General features: G+C 36.8%; 1 protein-coding gene across 1 annotated transcript in view; it reads left to right on the top strand.

Moving 5' to 3' along the window:
* The first annotated feature begins 2,745 nt into the window (after positions 1-2,745).
* The window catches only part of LOC137407946 (alpha-amylase-like), a 55,660-nt gene continuing 36,890 nt past the window's right edge, over positions 2,746-21,515 (top strand). The window contains exons 1-4 of the mRNA XM_068094333.1: positions 2,746-2,943; positions 8,403-8,642; positions 9,131-9,338; positions 16,194-16,379. Of these exons, the coding sequence (XP_067950434.1) occupies positions 2,746-2,943; positions 8,403-8,642; positions 9,131-9,338; positions 16,194-16,379 (832 nt within the window). The remainder of the gene's footprint in view (positions 2,944-8,402; positions 8,643-9,130; positions 9,339-16,193; positions 16,380-21,515) is intronic.

The following is a 21,515-nucleotide window of genomic DNA, read 5'->3' as shown; positions in this document are numbered from 1 at the left end:
AGAAACTATTAGCTGCATTCCTTTTGACATTTGAGAACAAAAAAAAGCTTTATATGAAAAAGCTATGGGTACCAATAAGCAACAACCTTTCAGAAAGCAAAATGAGAAATCACTATTAAAACTAAGACACTACTATTAATGCAATAATTACTACCGGTACTATAATTAATAACTGAAACAACCGGATTGTTCTTTACCATTTTGTGACACTTGCAGTGACTGGTGTCAAAACGGCATGCTCCATGCTCATTATTTTATCGTCTCATTATAAATTTTTTTACGGATATACTGTAGAAGATGATGACTTTTGCAGTACCCTCATTAGGCAAGAGTCCATAAAACAAATTTTGAAAAGCTTTTCAACGAAACAAATTGTGTTATGCTTAAAATAGTCAAGAAGGTAGCTGTTTTTCCTGCAAATGTTAAAGTTAGAATGTACGAAGTTGCGAGTTATATTCCTAAATGTAGATAAGGAATTATCTCAAGCATCTCAGTATCATAGCTTTACAAAAACTTTAAAATATTAATGAAATGATTGAAAAAATAGTAATGTTGTTTATACAACTATTGTACTTTTCATACCAGCCCTGGACTTTGGTGCTGATATCTGCTTTCCCATCTTAAACACACTTTACTTGGATGTATATAGTGTATAATTAATAGGTGAAATCTGTCAATGGAAAGTGGAAGTTGTCTCAACAACATTGAACCTACAGTATCTCAATTTGAGTCTCTCTTCAAGTTTATATATGACATTTTTAATAATGTATTTCTAGTGCTGTTTGCTGCTGTCAAAAATAAATAAAGCAAGTGAAGGGTATTTCTTTACAATTTTGAATACTTTCCGTATACTTACAAACACAGCAAAGAAAGTTTCAGGATAACACTATTGGACCGAGTTGAGGTGATGTTGAGCCGGGCAGGAATATGACCAGCTGGCTGTCAGATGGTAAAAACAAACTGGTCACGCCAACGAGACCAGCAATCTGCTTGACCAGCAATAAATGGCCTTCCAGCCCCAAAAAGAGGGGGCAAAGCTTAGCCACTCTAGAACAGTATTTATGAGGCAGAAAAAGAAGCGGTAATACACCAGAGCACAAGAAAGCCTCATATTTATCAGTTGATTGTATGTGCAAACTGTCAATTGTATCTCACATATTTGTTCTATAAATATATATTTACCCGTATAACCTTTATAACCTTTATTTACCCTTTTAACAAAGTGGTTGGTTCTAATCAAAGCAGTAATGGGTTTGCAGTGGGCCCTTTACATTACACAGACAAACGTTTATATCGATTATCTACCTATTACACCCTTTTTGTTCATATTAGACTAGAAATTCCCCTATCATACAGCCCACCACCTGATAATGGAATAAGTGATAATAGAAAAAAGATATGGCAGTGCTGGTTGTTGAAAAAGTAGTTGTCAGCAGGAATTGGCAGAGTATAGTGTAAATGAAATTTGTTCGAGATTAAATTAATTATTAATTGAAACTGTAGGCCTAACCTACTGTAATGTATGTAATTTAACAACAACAATGAGGAAATATGTTTATTATAACTCTGAAATGCAAAATTAGAAGTAAAATGGCAAGCTACTGTGTACTATACACAGTTTGAAAGTTGGTTGTGTTCAATGTTTAATGGTTTTGATAGCGATCTTTAACAGAAAGCAAGTATGAGCGTTCACGCGTCTGGAAGGTTTCTGCAAACTGGAGCAAAATAAAAAAATATTCTCGTCATAAAGGAGCATTGCAGTTCGGCCCTAGCTTGTACATAAGTTGTAAAGAATTTTGGCTAGCGTTTTAAATAATTTAATGAAACCTTTGGTAATTGGACAAAAAATCATAGGCTGATAAACTGTGTACCACAATTTCGTACCTGTAAATCGGTCTACGCTTCAAATGGTCTACGTTTATTACTGAAACCTTCGGATAAATTTGATTAATTATTCTTATAATTAAATTTAACAAAAATATTAAAAACCTTAGCAAGTAAACAATGCCATAGACTGGTGAAATGAGCACGTTTTTCTCGTGAAATGCACACTGCTAAATAGTTCTACTATCTGTCGCAAGGCTTTATTGGTGTATCATAGGCCGGTCTTAACTATTATTAAACCAAGCTTTTCAAGCGTTTTGTGGCGATTTTTGGCCAAACTAATCTGTCTATTTATGTATAATCCGATCAGATGAGTAAGTTTTAAAACGCTGTCGACACTTTTCAAAAACTTGGTAATATATTTAAGTAGGTTTATATGTGTTTTGTATCGTTATTATATTTAAACGACTTCACAGAAAAATGGTTAAATCTCTTGATGAGATTTTGGTACAAGGGTTTGCGACGTTGTTGATGAATAATTTGCGTGAGTTGTGTGCACATGCAATTATCATAGAAACTCTCAAACATTCGCTCCGCTCGTTTGGGCGTGAGATGATATAATATTTCACACTTAAAATAACAAGACAAAGCTTGATTGTAGTGCAAATCACATATTATGAGTTGACTTCAGTGTTTGAATGATTGCATCAAATCCGGAACTATGTATTTTGTACATCATCAGATAATGTTGCTGAGCAACAGAACAAAGTACAGGTATTTACTTAGAAAAGATAAACTAACTTTAGTGATGGTGAGAGATATCTCTGCCTATCCACAAGCTAACCGCCTGCAACCAGCTGTCAGTTCTCATCTGCTCATGATATATTGACCTACCAATTTATTTCCTTTTCCCTTGTAGTTATGGCTGGTAGAGGCAGAGCCTTTTGTCTGACCTTTCTTCTGGCGCTTACTTTAGTTGCTGCTGATGTAAGAAAAACGCCTCACTGTGAGAAAGACAAAAGTGGGCAAGTTCTTGTAGAGCTTTTTTCTTGGAGATGGCCAGATGTCGCTGTTGAGTGTGAAAATTTTCTTGGACCTAAAGGTTTCTGTGGTGTGCAGGTAAGGTAGCTCATACGAAACTTATATCTTCAATCTTCAGTATAGACAATCTTCTACTAATAGCTTCTACTTCATCAGGATAGCATCATCAATGCAGCATCTTAACCTTTCACCCCAAATCCATGCCGATCAATAAAAGTTGACTCAATACAGCAATGTATATAGTATATATACATTGCTGTATATATATATATGTATATATATACACACACACACACGCACGCACGCACGCACGCACACACACACACACACACATTAGAAGCCTTTTAATATGCAACAAGCCATCTATGCTTCTAATTTATATATAGCTTGTATATGTACATGTATCTACTAATAAATAAATGGATTTGTGACAGTGCTCTGATAACTTAAACGCTCTGATAACTCAAGCACTTTCGCTCAGTCTCGTGAAGTTTGAGTTATCCGAGTTTGCCTGTATGAATATGCATACGTATACATGTATACATAAAAAAAATTGTTTCTCCACCCCGGTTAACCCGTATGAGTGGCAGTTTCTGCTCTTACTCGGGTCTCCTACCAGAGACCTGCGAGTTTGAGCACTCGCCTCAAGATCTTAGCTGTTCCCAATAGCGCACTTTACTGCAACTCACCTGGGTTGATTGCTGTTGGTATTTGGGCAAGCCACATTTTATGCGCCGGTGTTATTGCGCCCAGTGTCCCAATGACTAATGGGTCTACAGTTGTTCTTACATCCCAGTATTTTTCAATCTCTTCTCCAAGAGGGATATATTTCTCTACCTTTTCTTTTTTTGTTGGCTATATTGTAGTCATTTGGTACTGCTATATCTCTTATAGTAGCCCTCTTGTTCTCCTTGTCCACCACCACTATATCTGGTTGGTTTGCTAGGACATGCTTGTCAGTCCGGATGTAGAAGTCCCAGAGGATTTTAGCGTGGTCATTTTCATTGACCTTACCAGGAGTTTCCCACCAGTGTTGCGGCTTATTAAGGCCATACTCATCACATAGACTTCTATACACAACACCTGCGACATGATTATGCCGCTCAGTGTATGCATTTCCTGCTAGCTGCTTGCATCCACTGATGATGTGTTGGATGGTCTCAAGTGCATCTTTGCACAGTCTGCATCTAGGATCGTCTCTAGTGTGATAGATTTTTGTTTAGAGTTGCCTTGTTTGGAGCACTTGCTCCTGGGCTGCCATGATTAGCGACTCTGTATTGGCCGTTAGGTTTCCTTTGTTCAGCCACATATATGTCTGGTGAAGATTGACAACCTTAGATATTTGTCGGTGGTAAGCACCATGAAGAGGTTTCGTGTGCCAGTCAATTTCCTCATCATCAGGGCGATGGTCCATTGTAAGAGCAGCCGATTGAAATTCAGCTAGCAACTTATCTGAAGTGGCCATGGAGGCTGCATAGGCTTTGATGTTTTGCTCTTCCTCCTTCACTGTCTGCTGTACACTTTTGAGTCCCCTACCGCCATCTTTCCCATCGAGATACAATCTAGTAGTATCAGGTTTTGGGTGGAGTACTCCACCCAAAATATATATATATATACTTTTTGGGTGGAGCACTCCACCCAAAATATATATATATACATATATATATATTTATATATATATATAAATACCGTAAAACCTCTAATTGAGCGTCATGGCACTCTATTTTCTACCCCTTCCTCTATAATGGCGGTGAGTTGAAGGCGGCATTCAAATAGAGGCTGACGATGTATTTTTCAAATGGCTCGTCATAATTTTGGGAACGTAAATTTAGCCCGATTGCAGGCGAGGCAAATGTCGCCCATAGTGTGCTCTTTTTTCCAGTGAAGCACTACTATACCTTTTGGATACTGTTAACTGGAAGTCTGTTAACTTACACCTCCAACTTTTCAAAGACCTTTTAATAAATATGCATCAAGAAACCACGAAATATCTTTACCAGTATAGGTATTGCTTGCAACTGACCTGTGATGATATTATAATCTGTGTCTTTCTTTGTAATTTGATGGAAATTTCAATTTTTGTTTTATTTTAAATTTGAAGACATATTTTATTTTATATCTATATTTAACAATGTTGAATAAAAGCTCATTGCACTCACTGATAAGTTTGCTACAGTTTGCAGCCAAAACGAGCTTTTTATGTGTCTTAGAAGTAGAGTTTTGGATGAAGCGATGGAACGAACATCTTTCAGCTGTCCAATACCTTCCATAATATAGTCTAGTCTCAATTTCCCTGCTGCACTGCTGAACTAATCAAACTTAACTTTCAAACAACTTTTTGACAGAGCGAAACCTTTAGGCGCTGCATTTAGACTAAATGCAACGCGTAAAAGCTTTCTCGCTAAACGTAACCTTTGCCCCACAAATTGCGAACTGATTTTATATGCATGTTCTTCGAACTATTAAGACCAACAAAAAACTACTGTTAGCCTGAGACAGTCAGTAATTATTTTCATGACGTTGCTTTCAAAGTTATTCTATATCATCGTAAAGTTAAACCGGTTATATTTCAACCGGTTCATTATTAATATGATTTTGTAAATACTCTTCTACTGATCACTTGGTATTCTTCTTGCTATTCTATTAGTATTTCTACTGATCACTTGCTATTCTTCTTGCTATTCTATTACTATTTCTACTGATCACTTGCGATCAAAGTGGCGGTGGCGTACGTACGTATGTATGTTCATACGTACGTATGTACATACACACATATGTACATATGTACATATGTACATACGTACATATGTACATACGTACGTATGTACATATGTCCCACGTATGTACATACGTACGTGTGTACATACGTACGTACATACGTATGTACATACATATGTAAGTACATATGTACGTATGTACGTACGTACGTATGTACGTATGTATGTACGTACGTATGTACGTACGTATGTACGTACGTATGTACGTACGTATGTACATACGTATGTACGTACATATGTATGTAAGTATGTATGTATGTATGTACATATGTACGTATGTATGTATGTACATACGTATGTACGTATGTACGTACATTTGTACATACGTACGTACATACGTATGTACATACGTATGTATGTACGTATGTATGTTTGTATGTACGTACGTATGTATGTAAGTATGTATGTACGTATGTATGCATGTACATATGTACGTACGTATGTACGTACATACGTATGTACGTATGTACGTACATATGTACATACGTACATACATATGTACATACATATGTATGTACGTATGTATGGACGTATGTATGTGCGTACGTATGTATGTAAGTACGTATGTACGTATGTATGTACGTACGTATGTACGTACGTATGTACGTACGTATGTACATACGTATGTACGTACATATGTATGTAAGTATGTATGTATGTATGTACATATGTACGTATGTATGTACGTACATACGTATGTACGTATGTACGTACATTTGTACATACGTACGTACATACGTATGTACATACATATGTATGTACATATGTATGTTTGTATGTACGTACGTATGTATGTAAGTATGTATGTACGTATGTATGTATGTACGTATGTATGTATGTATGTACATACATATGTACGTACGTATGTATGTACGTATTTATGTACATATGTACATACGTATGTACGTACATACGTACATATGTATGTACGTACGTATGTATGTACGTATGTACGTACGTATGTACGTATGTACGTATGTGTGTACGTATGTACATACATATGTACGTATGTATGTACGTACATACGTATGTATGTAAGTACGTATGTACATATGTATGTATGTACATATGTACGTACGTATGTACGTACATACGTACATATGTACGTACGTATGTATGTACGTACGTATGTATGTACTTACGTATGTACGTATGTATGTATGTACGTACGTCTGTACATACATACGTATTTACTAGTGTTGAGCCGGTATTGGGTTATCCGCTCTTACCGATACCGAGGGATTCTCGGTATCCGAGGAAACTAATCATTTTCGGTGTCAGCTAGGTGTCTGCGGCCGGTTTGATATGATCGGTATTTATCCGTATAAGCCTACCAGTAAATGACACGGATATCCGGAGAGATTTTTAAAACGCTTCGTGACGAACATGCTAATCTCAGCACGCACTGGCGAACAAATTCAACGAAGATTTCCACGCTTACTGTATCTACTATTATATTACGTTACATTGATAATGCCACCAGCCTCAAAGGTTTGGGAGTTCTACACAGATGGGAGGACGTATAAAAACTCTAACGGGACTGGACTCTAATTAGACTGCGTATAATTAAGTGATTACATTACCTGATTACAATATGTGATAGTAAGATTTTTTTAAACTGTTTCAGTATATTTAACAAAGAGAGCCCTTTGCCATTATCTATCTGTTATTTATTATTCATAACGTTTGTATCAATAACTATATTTTTAATAGAATAAACAATAAAAACATCTATCATGAAAATTTTATTTCCATCTTTCTTTTCTTTTTTGGTTTTCTAAAACAAGGAGTCTCTTTGCCGTAACAATATACTGCTGACTAAAGAATGTTTTTTTGCACAGGCTACTTTTTGCACAACGATAAAAATTGTTCGAAACAGTTATGATTTAAAGTTTAAACCATTTAAAGACACACTGATAACTACATACCGAACAATAGTACCGCCAATACCGAACTTTTTTAGTTGGCAAAGGATACCGAAGATGGTAAATACCGAGGATACCGATACCGGGAAAACCGATAAAAATGTGCAAGGATATCCGATCCGGCACTAAATTAGATACCGGCCCAACACTAGTATGTACGTATGTATGTACGTACGTATGTATGTATGTATGTACGTATGTATATACTTACGTACGTACATACGTACGTATGTACGTATGTATGTACGTACATATATACGTACGTATGTACGTACGTATGTGCGTACGCATGTACGTATGTATGTACGTATGTATGTGCATGTAGGTCTGCCAGTTGAAGGTTTCATTTTCAAATCCAGTGCAAAGTGAATTTTTCATTTCGAAAACTTTATCAATATAACTGGACCCACAAAGGACAGATGACAAACAGCAGACAGAATACAGACAAACGCCGAAATTTCTAAACACAGATATATATAATACATATGCTACACTAAAAATTATATATATGCAAGTTAGCATTTTGTGGCTCAAATCAGCAAAGGAAAGAAAGCTGCCAAAATAAGCACTAAATTTATCAGAGGTTACAATGACATAAAAAACAAGATATTGCGAAAGCTGAAGGTTATTTATAGACTTGCCATAGGTCTTCTATATTTCATTGTTAATGTTTTTGTTGCCAATAAATATATAAACATTTTTTTCATTTAATTGTGTTTGTTTCAATTTTATGGACTGTACGAATATTTAAAATAGCCAGGAAACTAACTAGAATAAACACCTAGAAAAATTAGTAATATTTCATTAAACAAACACTTGCTACATGTATATGCAGGTGTCACCTCCAAATGAGCATAGACGTCCAAATTATTCAAACAAAACACTATGGGATAGGTACCAGCCAGTCAGCTATGAGTTGAACAGTGCTTCAGGAAGTCGAGTCGAGTTCGTCGACATGGTTAGGAGATGTAATGCTGTCGGTGTGAGGGTTTATATAGACGCTGTTATCAACAACATGGTGGCTGATGATGCTGGTGCAGGAGTTGGAACTGGTGGAAGCTACTACAATGCACAGGTATTCTAGTGTAGTAAATACTGTAGGTTTTTTAGGACATACTCAACATAGCTGTAATAAAATATGACTGTATGCATCTCTAGGGTGTGCTAGATTTCTAAAGTTAGTTTGGAGTTATCTGACAATAAGAAACTAAATTTTTAACTTATTGTATGTATTTCTTCATTGTGTGATTGGTTCAAATATGTAATCAGATTTTCTATTTATTCTTGCATTACAAATCACTTGAGACATGCCAAGATTTAAAAATGAGAGCAAGTAATTGTGGTTCACATAATTCAATGGCTAAATTTGCCTGACCTTACTCTTAAATTTGTGTTATCCTACTATCCGCCCGTTACTGTTAGTCCTGGCTATCTTTAGTTATCCACACTACTATTCATTCTTGTCACTTTGTTCAACTCAACTTTTATTCTAATAGACCCAATCTTTTCTTTCAATAGAGCTGATTTTCTTTTCCATTAGAACAGATTTTTTTCTTCCAATAGAACCAATCGTTTCCTGGGGTGCCCTATGATAAAGATAACTTTGGTGACCAATGCTCAACAGCAAGTGGAAGAATAGATGATCCCGATGCTGTAAAGGATGTCAGATACTGCTCTTTAAATGGCCTTCTTGACCTTGACACAGGAAGCGACTATGTCAAAAACAAAATTGCTGCTTATTTTAATGACATGCTGGCTATCGGAATCGATGGTAATGTGCTTTTTGACAGCAGATGAATTTAACGCCCTCATGCTAAAATCTTTAGCTTCCTCTACACTTTTTACATTTTTTTTGTTGTCTTAAGCCTGGTTCCCATATCGATTGCGAGACCCCAGCGGTAATATTGCGCAGCAAAACACTTGCAACACTAGGCTCGGCGGCTTCTGTTCACATAAAGCTGCATCGCTAATAACTACATAAAAATGTTCAGTCGCCATGATATTTTGATAATGCTGACCTTCACTTGTACAGTGCATTTCGGGAAGGTTTTGCCTGCGGCTCTTCGCGAAGTTTGAACAGCAATAAACTTTTGCGATGACTGCCGGCAACTACCGGCATTGCTCGGCGCGTAGGTTCACACTTCCCCGCAATAGCTTGCAGTGCTGTCATCGGTGCTTTGCGGCGTATATGGGAACCAGGCTTTAGTTTCACTTTTATTATAATTTTGCGGGTTTATTGCAGTCAGTTTGTAGTAGATTCAAACATTTAAGATTTATTGTTTTGGTTTAACTAACCTATATGCTCAGATAAGTAGAAGTCGGCACACGTTATTTTGCAGTGAGACTAACAGACTTTAATTTTTATTGAGTTCTATTGTGCTTAGTTGTCGCAGTCGTAGTAGTAGTCGTAAGGGTTGTCAAACATTCTTATTAAATACTAGGGTACAAATGTACTACATTTTTTTCATTTTCAACACACACTCACTATGTTTCCAAAACACGCATGACGCGCAAATTGAGCCAATCCGTCAGGCAAGTTAACCGCATCATGGAAACGGCACAAATCCGCAAACTAAGAAAGTTTTGCGATTTGCAATACTATATCGAATCCATCATGCATGCGAATGATAGAAACAGCACTTGCGAATGATGCTCATTAAAATGTTATGCAGGCTATTCCATTATAAACATTTTCAGTCGTCAGTCATTTTTATTTTTATTTGAGCAGTCTCAATGTGCCAAGCCCATAGATATAAAAACCTAGATTGGTCAATAGGGAAAAAGCCTGTCAGACATAAATAGCATGATGTAACGTCATTGTATTGTACCTCACGTTTGACTGCACTGTTGTTAACAATGAAGCTAATGAGAATTTGACAAAATCACATTTATTGTCACATGAAAACCTTCTTGGATACATAATCCAGTAAAATAAAGCTATGTGATAATACTATGTGATAATATCTGATAACCACCTTAGATTAAAACTATAAAAGCTATGAATTGTTGCGAACAAATCATGAACCATCAGGGCTTTATTTGCCACCCTCTCCTATCCCCATTCTCTCTTTTCCCCTTCTCCAAAGAAGAAGTGAGATGGGGAAAAGAGAGAAGGGAGAAAGGAGAGGGGAGGCAAATAGCCCACTCACTCAAAGAGCCAGACCCTGGCTAGGTAAATAGACTAATACCATGTTGAACTAAACATGACTAAATATGATGAGCCTGTGAAGTTTTGATCTGATCAGGGAAATGGAATCAATGGCTTTCTTAGCTAGAGCTGGAACGAGACCAAGGAATGCAGGATCGGACCAGACTCAGGGTCAGCAATTAGGGCCAAGATCGGGTCGGACCGGGTCAGCACGCGCCGATTTTTTATTCATTTGAGGTTAAAAGATAGTTCCATTACAGCCTAATGTTGTGACATCAATTAACTAAGATAAAAGAAACCATTTTCACACCAATCATTATATTTTGTGGCTTGGTTTATAGATGCAATCTACAATTTATGGCTAGACATTGGTGGATCAATGCTATTCAATGGGTGATAGATTGATGGCATGATTTGGCTAGTGTTTTTATTACATATTTTATTTTCAACTGCTATTATAATCAACAAGAGATTAGTTAAGAAATACTTTACAAATATAGAAATAGATAACCCAGCATAGTGGAAAGCAAAAATCCATCACTTCTCTAAAACTTCTGGTATTAGTGAAAGAAACTAAAAATAAAATAAATTTGCTGGATTGAAGGTTCTTAGAAGCGCTTTTAAGTTCCTCAGGATGCCCTCGTTGTAAATGCCTCAATAGTATTGAGGTGGACCGTTCTTTGTAGCTTAAAGGTTGACTTGCGACAAAATTCACATTACAGTTATTTGGTATCAAAATATTCACCATGTTTTACTCTGTTGTGTTGTAGGTGCCAAATACGTGGAAATGTGATTACAAGCATTTAAAAGCTCAAAAACTAAAAGCCGCCGTAGATTGGAATCTTTTTATTTCGATGACGTAGTAATTACAGTTTGGTTATCGTCTTGTCACGTGATGTTCTCACGTGAATTGAAAAACCAATAAAAAGCTAAATATAAAGCTTATCGTAGCACTAGTTTATGACAAACACTTCGGGTTTTACCTAATACCCCGTATCAAACATAGATGCTCGCTACTTTACAGTTGTGTTTCGGCATTATTCAATCGTCAAGTTGTAATCTGATCACGTGACCCAATACTTTGAAAATAATTTTTGCAGCACTTTTTGATTATCCCAGGTGACCAACAGGCTCGTCATGATTATCAGACAATGATATGTACTCCTTCGAGCTAAGGTTAAAAAGTTTAACGATTTTTTACAGTAAGTTATAAGATATCAGTGCTAAAAGTGACAGCATTACAATGACGATAAAACAGACGCGTAAAAACAATAGACATGGTTTTATTGAATGCGTGAAGTATATTTATGAAAATACTTTGACGAATGAGGTTGCATAAAAATGTAAACAGAAACCATCCTGTAACAATTACAGCCCATTTGAGCCGTTTTGGAAAGCGAATCCAAATTACGGCGGTCTCGTGTGGCTGCGATTAACTGTTCGTTTTTGAGCTTTTAAGAGCTTGTAATCACATTTCCACATATTTGACACCTAAAACGCAACAGAGTAAGACATGGTGAATCTTTTGATACCAAATAACTGTAATGTGAATTTTATTGCAAGTCAACCTTTAAACAATAGCATGATGTTGAACCTCAGCAACTTCTCCACGGTAGCAATTAGTGCTAGCCTGGGAAAGTTTTTCACCAATCCAGCACTACTAAGCAACACTCTCGTCGCGTTCTCACTGTGGTTGCAAACCTCAATCATCACCGGCGAAGACAAAGTCAAGCCACCACGATTCTTAACTGTGATTAGAGAATTTGTTGCTTGGTTTACATCATAGTTGGTAACATCCACAATACTAGTGATACAATCATTACATTTCAGCTTTGGTGACCTAGCTGAAATGTACATCATGTTACATCATAGTTGGTAACATCCACGATACTAGTGATACAATCATTACATTTCAGCTTTGGTGACCAGCTACATAGCCAGCTGTAAAATAATCATTCTGTCTCATTTTTGACTTAAGACATACTTGCATACTCATCATATTTAGTCATGTTTAGTTCAACATGATTTTAGTCTATTTACATAGCCAGGGTCTGGCTCTTTGAGTGGGTGGGCTATTTGCCCCCCCCCCTCTCTCCTTTCTCCCTTTTCTCTTTTTCCCTTCTCACTTCTTCTTTGGAGAAGGGGAAAAGAGAGAATGGGGATAGGAGAGGGTGGCAAATAAAGCCCTGATGGCTCATGATTTGTTCGCAACAATTCATAGCTTTTATAGTTTTAATCTAAGGTGGTTATCAGGTATTATCACAGAATTGCTTTAGTTTACTGGATTATGTATCCAAGAAGGTTTTTATGTGAAAATAAATGTGATTTTGTCAAATTCTCTTCATTAGCTTCATTGTTAACAACAGTCAAGTGTGAGGTACAATACTGTGACGTTATGTCATGCTATTTAAGTCTGACAAGGCAGCCGATGGGAATAGCTATCATTGGCCAATCTAGGTTTATATTAGTGCTGGGCACGGGTAGTAATACTCGTTGAACTCACGGGTTTATCTTCTCTCGAGTATCGGGTAATAGAGATTTCGGGTATTCCGGTCTTTCGGGTTCGGGTTTTGACTTTTGAGTTCGGGTTTTTGTACACGGATCCGTCGAGTACTGTGAACATAAACTCGGTCTATTGCGCCCTGCGCTCTTTATCTGGGGGCCACAGGGCATTTCTGTGTCATTTTGCTAAGGAGGCACGACAATGGGGTATAACGAGTTTTTAATTTAATAGATAGAATAAAGCATCTCATACCTTATTTACCATACCTACCGGAGATATTGTAGTCAAGCAGTGATTACTTGTCATTAAAAGGCGCGTAGAAATACTTAAATCAAATGTTATTTGCGCAATTAGCCAAATCGGCTTCGTAAACAAATCTATGCCTTTATTAATACGGCGCATGTTCGCTTTCACCGATAACACATAGGTCCTTAGTCGGTTTCCGCTATCGCCTTGTTGGAAACTGCCGTCAATGTTGGTAGTAGCAGTGAAAATTTAATAACTCTCTTTAGATTGATTACCACAGCTAGCTATTATGGATTACATAATTCAATATAGCCAAGTTTTACCAAGCCAACAAGCTTTACTAACTGAAAAAGCCGATAATGTAAAGCTTTATATGATATTTGGAGCACCATCTACAAAAAGTCAGAGAGGTCCATAGAATATGCTCAAGTATTAAGCTACCATAGACCCTATCTTCTGCTACCTGTTGGCACGAAAATGCCCTGTGGCCCCAGGCTATCTTGACTGTTTAACAATCCGCCTGTTAACGCTGTGAGTACGAATGTCAGTCGATAAAAACTGAGAAATGATAAATAAATTGAAAATAAATATAATTGCTTTGTAAATTTGAAGATATGTCTGTTTAGAAAATTTAAACATAAAATCCATATCAACAAACCCGATACCCGAAAAACCCGTAGGCAAAGAAATACCCGAGCCTAGCACTACTAGCTACCCCATACTCGAAAAACCCGAACAGAAGGGGGCGGAGTCTAAACCCGTTGGCCAAGAAGTCCTCGTGCCCAGCACTAGTTTATATATCTATGGCCAAGCCAAACGATTGCTGCTAAGCTTAGTGTGAAATGACGGCGTAGCTATTTATAGAGTCATTAATTAGGTTAATACTTGACCTATGGGGTCAAGCACTGGCGCACATCGTGCCGGTGCATGCATCGTGCCATGCATCGTGCAGGTGTTCATTGAAACACTGGATTGCAAAGTAGCTCAACTTGTACACAGCCTCAAATGGGTATCATGCGAGTCATGTAAGCATATGTGACTACTGGAAAGCTTTTGTGGCATCCATCCATGATTGGGGCATTGATGACTAGTGTCTTTAAAGCATTTGAAGGCCTTATTTTGAGTTATTACTCAAATATATCGTTGCATTTTTATATGGGATAACGAATGTTATAAGATCTTTGATAAAAGTTTTATAAATGGTCAAACTCTGATTTTATGTGAAAAGTGAGAGTTTACATATTGTCAATTGAGCTTAGCATAGCTTGCAGAGGACTCGCTTGTGTCCCGCTAAATGAGCCATTGATGAAGTGTGGAAGTTTAGCCGTCTGCTCTTGTAACCTTTTCCTCATGCGAGAATCTTTTTACGTCACTAATTTTATTATAGTTAAGATTCTTGTGCAAAAGAAGGGCGGCGGTTGAATCCGTGCAGAGAGTATCGTGTTGGTGCCCAAATCTAACTGTCACGGTTTGGAGTTTCACGTAGGAATTTTTTATGAAGCACTCTAATGAGCAATTGTGTTATTTTTTTCCAGTGTAGCGATGTATTAAGCAAGGTTATAAGATCAGAGTTTTATTAGTAGATAGATGGGTAGATGATTAGATGGATAGCCGGACAAATGTAAATCTGAATAGATATATGGATAGATAGACAGGTAGATAGATAGATGGATAGAAGGATAGATGGATGGCATATGGCTACATGGATGGCAGATGGCTAGATGGATGGCAGATGGCTAGATGGATGGCAGATTGCTAGATGGATGGTAGATGGCTAGATGGATGGTAGATGGGTAGATGGATAAACCGATAGATTAACAGATGAATAGATAAACAGATGGATAGAGGGATAGATTAACAGATGGATAGATGAACAAACAGATAGGCGGATAGATTAACAGATGAATAGATGAACAAACAGATAGGCGGATAGATTAACAGATGGATAGATGAACAAACAGATAAGCGGATAGATTAACAGATGGATAGATGAACAAACAGATAGGCGGATAGATTAACAGATGGATAGAGGAACAAACAGATTGGCGGATAGATTAACAGATGAATAGATGAACAGACGGATAGATTAACAGATGAATAGATGAGCAAATGGATGGGCGGAAAGATGGATATATCGATAGATAAACTGCTAGCAGCCAGTCTCAAAGTTTGGCATGGAGCTGGTAGAACAACTCCTCATGTACTTGTGTAAACTATTGGAGGTAGCATTAGTAAGATATTCATTCAAAAGTTCTGTTTTTTACATTAAAGATTTTACTAATGTGTTGTTGAAAAAATAAGAACATAAAAAGCCTTTAATAAGATATCTGAATCCTTTAGAAAGAAATTAAAAAAATACTTTTTTGGCACGAAAAATGAACTCAGCTGAAAGTTGTTGATGAGACACTGCAGCAATATTAGAAAAGATATTTTATAGTGTTTTTGATACATCTAAAACAAGAGATCCACAGTAAAAGACTGAATGGCTAAAAGGCTTGGCAAGTCTAAAGAAAGATGAAAATTGTTTTTCAAATCTCAAGTGTAGAAATGGTAACATTACTCCCAACAACACGCATACTGAAGCTGTTTGTATGACATTGAGAGTAATATTACTGATCACCTAGAAGCCGTACTATAAGTTTCCAACTCCGATTATTTTCCGTAATCACGGTATTTTTACTCACTATTATCCAGCGAAAACCTATAGCAGTGACATACTGTTTTTATAGGTTATCGCATTGACTCAGCGAAGCACATGTGGCAGTCAGATCTGGAGGATATCTTTAAGAGAACAACCAACACGACGCTAGGAAAGATTCCATTTGTGTACCAGGAATTGGTGAGCTACTCAGCCAATGATGCAATTCAACCTGCAGACTATGCAGGAATAGGGCGAGTCACTGAGTTTAAGTACGGTAAGTCATACATGTGAGAAATGTAAGTTCCTGAGTTCATGATGCTAAGTCATACCCATGAGTAACTAAGTCAATGGGTTCAAGTAGGGCAAGTCATAAGTTTAAGTATTATCAGTCAGTTTTTGTTTGATGACGCTTTTGAAATTGCATTCTGCAAGACATAAAGCTTGTTATCCTGTTAATGTCTTTTGATCCGTGCGTTTGGTGATAATGGGATTATCACAAACTATGAAACGTTGTGCTCATTTCTAATAGTGACTTTCTATTTGATGAAATTGCATACGACACAGAGTATCCTTATATCAATATATAAAGGTTGGTAAGAATGTTAATCAGACTACGTAAAAAAATCAAAAGTAAAATTGAAGTTGAAAACTGTAACCAAAGAGTTATAACAAGAACTAATCATATCAACTCTAAACTAGACAAATTCAAAAGGGCAAACATGAAAGAAAGATCATCAGACATCATCAGTATATACGTAAAAATTGCAAATAATGTATAATATACTTATGTATGTGATGCCTAAAGAAGTTTTTCTGCACTTTGGTATATATATGGCCTGCGGTAACACTTGTTCTGGTCATATGAATACGATGAGGAAGGGCAAATTTATTGTTATCAACTTTTATTGTTGTTATCTTAATGTTCCCGTACGATACGGGTATATACGTGTATAGCCTGGTGTTACAAGGTATATACGTGTATAGCCTGGTGTCACAAGGTATACACGTGTATAGCCTGGTGTCACAAGGTATACACGTGTATAGCCTGGTGTTACAAGGTATATACGTGTATAGCATGATGTCACAAGGTATATACGTGTATAGCCTGGTGTTACAAGGTATATACGTGTATAGCCTGGTGTTACAAGGTATATACGTGTATAGCCTGGTGTCACAAGGTATATACGTGTATAGCCTGGTGTTACAAGGTATATACGTGTATAGCCTGGTGTTACAAGGTATATACGTGTATAGCCTGGTGTCACAAGGTATATACGTGTATAGCCTGGTGTTACAAGGTATACACGTGTATAGCCTGGTGTTACAAGGTATACACGTGTATAGCCTGGTGTCACAAGGTATATACGTGTATAGCCTGGTGTTACAAGGTATACACGTGTATAGCCTGGTGTTACAAGGTATATACGTGTATAGCCTGGTGTTACAAGGTATACACGTGTATAGCCTGGTGTTACAAGGTATACACGTGTATAGCCTGGTGTCACAAGGTATATACGTGTATAGCCTGGTGTTACAAGGTATACACGTGTATAGCCTGGTGTTACAAGGTATACACGTGTATAGCCTGGTGTTACAAGGTATACACGTGTATAGCCTGGTGTCACAAGGTATAAACGTGTATAGCCTGGTGTTACAAGGTATACACGTGTATAGCCTGGTGTTACAAGGTATACATGTGTATAGCCTGGTGTTACAAGGTATACATGTGTATAGCCTCGTGTTACAAGGTATACACGTGTATAGCCTGGTGTTACAAGGTATACACGTGTATAGCCTGGTGTTACAAGGTATACACGTGTATAGCCTGGTGTTACAAGGTATACACGTGTATAGCCTGGTGTTACAAGGTATACATGTGTATAGCCTGGTGTCACAAGGTATACACGTGTATAGCCTGGTGTTACAAGGTATACACGTGTATAGCCTGGTGTCACAAGGTATACACGTGTATAGCCTGGTGTCACAAGGTATACACGTGTATAGCATGGTGTCAGAAGATGTTCTACAGAACTTTGGGGTATCCTAGTTATCTTGGCTACTGACTGGTAACAAATAAAAGTAGTATGTAGAGAGCAGATCTACACAAAAAAGTGACGGATCCAGCGGGGGGATAGAAAAAGGGGGTTGCGAATTAAATTGGCTAGGGGTGTAGATTGAATTGCGTGGAGTTGAATGAGATGTTGGGGTTTGGGGGGAAATTGTGGTGTAGAGTAGGGGGTTGAATTCGAGGGGGTATGGATCCGCTCCTGGCGTAATCGGCGGATTATCTGTGGATGAGTCATCCGATTAGTGGGGGATGAGTCATCCGATTAAACGTGGATTATCGCGGGATTAGTCGGGGGAATCGTTGCGGATTAGTCGGCCGAATCGTCGCGGATTATCGGTGGATTAGTGGGGGGTGAATATCTGGGACATCGAGGGCTGGTTGGTTTTCCGGAGTGGATCTCGCGGATTATCGAGGAGAGCGAGAGATTACCGGATGAGTGAGGGGGTTAATATCTGGGACACCGAGGGGTTGATTTTCTGGAGATTGTTATATATTTGAAACATTGAATATATATGAGAAAGTGTTTATGTTCAAAGTTATTTTTTGAAGATTTGATGTTTTTGTAATGTTGAAGCTCTTGAATGGTTAAGAATTTTAAGGAATTTATTTTCGGTTTTTTTTTGTATATATGTAAGATTGAAATTTGTTGGAGAAATTAATATGTTGAATGAAAGATCAGTTTTATTACAAAATTATTCACTTTAAAAGATATATTTATATGTATTATTCATTATTTCCATCATCATTTTGTTTCAATAAAATAAAATAGTTTATGTTTAACTTGAAATATATGAAAATGTTCAAGTAGATAGGTCACAATAAAGATAATATAGTATAAATGAAACATTGAATATATATATAAGAAAATGTTCATGTACAATCTTTAAAACGAAGTTTGTATCGAGTTGTTCATCAATCACTCATCGTCATCGGAAATATCTATGATAGCAGGATCCTTTTTGCATTGTGCCGAACTCTCGTAAAATCTGCTTGCTTCTTGATGTCCCATGACTACTACATTGTAGTATTCGCGAGTATTGTGAGATGTTACTAGTCCCTTGTATATAATGATACCCGGATAATTTTCTTTCAACGAAAGGGCATATCTCGAAGGCATCGTTAAAGTTCCTTGAACTTCCTCTCCATCAACTTTGGTTGAAAATGCTACAGTTGGTACCACATTCACCTTGCCTTCAGCATCTTTGTATTCACTTGTTCCAACATTGTGATAGTAGAAAATAGATGGTGCTTTGAACTCCTTGAGATGACGAGTCTCGAAAAGTTGTATAAGTTTTTCAAGTCTCTTCGTTCTCAGATTGGCTAGAGTGCGTTTCATGTCCAAGGGAGTTGAGGTTCCTTCTGTTACTCGTCTTAAGTCATAGTAACTTCCCTGTCCATTACTCTTAGGTTTTAATCCAAGATATACCATAATACTTGGATAAGACAGCGATTCATCTAGAAATCGTTTTGGAGCAAATACAGCAGTAGATTTACTAATCCCATTTTCCACATAGTTGAAGTGAATGATACAGCACGCTCCATGGATCGAATGAGCTTCTTCCGTTTTTGTCACCTCCATAATCAATCCTACTGAAAGGTCTGTCATTTTCTGCAGTGATTTTGCTTCCATTAAAGTATCCTTACTTAATGTTCTTAACTTGTCTGCCACATCTTTTGCCCTTTGCTCCAAATTCGTTTCGATTTGGTTGGATTTCTTCTTCTTCGTTGGAGGAGTCGTGTTAGAAAGAGTTACAGGTGAAATTTTCTTTTTCGACATCTTCACTGAACTATTCGATCCAGGTTTTATCACTCCAGATTGAGTATTATCCTCCATAGTTGTGTAGTGTGTTAATTCTCTGAGTTTGAATGAAGAACTGATATCGTTTTAGTAAAATTCCGCTGGTTATATACAATTCTCCTCATCAAATGATTAATGAGTTTTGATAAATTTAGCTGCATCATCCATAATATCAGAAGACTTTTCGCGAAATTGAAAAAACGCGAAATTCAATTTCGCGAAAGTTGACTATATAATATATATAATGTGTAATTTCGCGAAATCCAATTTCGCGAAATTCACTTTCGCGAAATTCAATTTCGCGAAAGTTGACTATATAATATATATGTGTAATTTCGCGAAATTGGATTTCGCGAAATTCACTTTCGCGAAAGTTGACTATATAATATATATAATGTGTAATTTCGCGAAATCCAATTTCGCGAAATTCACTTTCGCGAAACTCAATTTCGCGAAAGTTGACTATATAATATATATAATGTATAATTTCGCGAAATTGGATTTCGCGAAATTCACTTTCGCGAAAGTTGACTATATAATATATAATGTGTAATTTCGCGAAATCCAATTTTGTGAAATTCAATTTCGCGAAAGTTGACTATATAATATATATAATGTGTAATTTCGCGAAATCCAATTTCGCGAAATTCACTTTCGCGAAACTCAATTTCGCGAAAGTTGACTATATAATATATAATTTCGTGAAATCCAATTTCGCGAAATTCACTTTTCGCGAAATTCAATTTCGCGAAAGTTGACTATATAATATATATATAATGTGTAATTTCGCGAAATCCAATTTCGCGAAATTCACTTTCGCGAAATTCAATTTTCGCGAAAGTTGAGTGAGACAAGATGGATTAGAAGTGATTTATAGCTTTTGTCCGGGTTCCACCTCTTTGAACTTGACTAGTATAAATACAACCAAGTTTGACGGGCTCATCATTATCGAGACTTTTTTTTCCTGGAGTTATTATACATGAAATTCTCAGAACTTCGAACTATTTCTATACCTAACTGGATTATATATCTCACAAAAGTTTGGATTAATTCTACAATTTGGATATCTACGTATAATCGTCTCTCAGAACTTTGGATTATATTTCTCCGAACTAACTGGATTATATATCTCACAAAAGTTTGGATTAATTCTACAATTTGGATATCTACGTATAATCTTCTCTCAGAACTTTGGATTATCTCTGTTTCACTGGATTATATTTCTCCGAACTAACTGGATTATATATCTCACAAAAGTTTGGATTAATTCTACAATTTGGATATCTATGTATAATCTTCTCTCAGAACTTTGGATTATCTCTGTTTCACCGGATTATATATCTCCGAAATTTGAATACAACAAGGAAATGTATCCGGCATCTTCTCATTCAGAAGGAGACTGGAGCAAATCTGATGAGGTAAGTTGATTTACAATAATTGGTGGAAAAAATTTTTAATGAATGAATAAATGTAGAGAGAATAGTAAAATGAGATTTTTAATTCTTGGCAGCTGGAAATTTTCCTCAAAGATGTTCAAGCTTTCA

The sequence above is a fragment of the Watersipora subatra genome, chromosome 11 (genome assembly GCF_963576615.1).
Source record: "Watersipora subatra chromosome 11, tzWatSuba1.1, whole genome shotgun sequence".
NCBI lineage: Eukaryota > Metazoa > Bryozoa > Gymnolaemata > Cheilostomatida > Watersiporidae > Watersipora > Watersipora subatra.
Note: the sequence above shows the minus strand (reverse complement) of the source record. Positions and strands in the feature narration are given on the sequence as shown.